The sequence below is a fragment of the Pygoscelis adeliae genome, unplaced genomic scaffold (genome assembly GCF_000699105.1).
Source record: "Pygoscelis adeliae isolate BGI_AS28 unplaced genomic scaffold, ASM69910v1 Scaffold346, whole genome shotgun sequence".
NCBI lineage: Eukaryota > Metazoa > Chordata > Aves > Sphenisciformes > Spheniscidae > Pygoscelis > Pygoscelis adeliae.
Genome location: NW_008824902.1, coordinates 9,982 through 10,628, shown reverse-complemented (window position 1 = coordinate 10,628; position 647 = coordinate 9,982). Strand labels below are relative to the sequence as shown.

The 647-nt window shown below is 68.6% G+C and overlaps 1 protein-coding gene across 1 annotated transcript in view; it reads right to left on the bottom strand.

Moving 5' to 3' along the window:
• Positions 1–632, bottom strand: part of CTDSP1 (CTD (carboxy-terminal domain, RNA polymerase II, polypeptide A) small phosphatase 1) — a 3,324-nt gene extending 2,692 nt beyond the window's left edge. Inside the window, exons 1-2 of the mRNA XM_009324857.1 lie at positions 543–632; positions 82–271 (exon numbers count right to left, since the gene is read on the bottom strand). Coding sequence (XP_009323132.1) covers positions 82–271; positions 543–590 — 238 coding nt within the window. The 5' untranslated portion in view covers positions 591–632. The remainder of the gene's footprint in view (positions 1–81; positions 272–542) is intronic.
• Between the last annotated feature and the right edge of the window lie 15 nt (positions 633–647).

Sequence of the window (647 nt, the reverse complement as noted above, 5' to 3'; positions counted from 1 at the left end):
ACAGCCAGGAGCGGCTGCGCGGGGTCCCCCCGCCCCCTCCCCTCTGTCCCCCCCCCCTCCACAGCCTCACCCCAGGGGTACGTACAGCGTTATCGGGGTGGAAGATGTAGGATGCGGGCGAGTTGTCCACGATGATGATGCGGCGCAGGTCGCGGCCCAGTCGGCTCAGGTCCTTCACGTAGTTGCCGCGGTGGAAGACGCAGGATTCCCGGAAAAGCCGTGCTCGGAAAGCCCCCCATTTATCCAGCAGGTCGGCCACGGGGTCCGCGTACTGCGGGCAAGAGAGGGAGGTCACCGGGGCACACCGTGCCACCGTGCGCAACCCGCGGTGACGATGGCAACCGCTTAGCCACTGGTGCCAGCTCACCCCGTGCCTCAGTTTCCCTGGCCAGCGCCTTGGAGGGGCAAGCAGGCAGCGCTGCCTGATGCCGGCACTGCCTGCAGGTAGGCAGGGGACAAGGGGCCAGCGACGCCCGTGGGCGAGCAGGCAAGGGCAGGCCGGGAAGGGGAGGGCGATGACGGGGTGCAGCGGGGGCACCCACCTTGGCCAGGCTGGCGGTGAAGAGCACGCACTCGAAGAGCTCGCCCATGCGCTGCAGGAACTCATCCACGTGCGGCCGCTTGAGCACGTACACCTGCGGGCACAA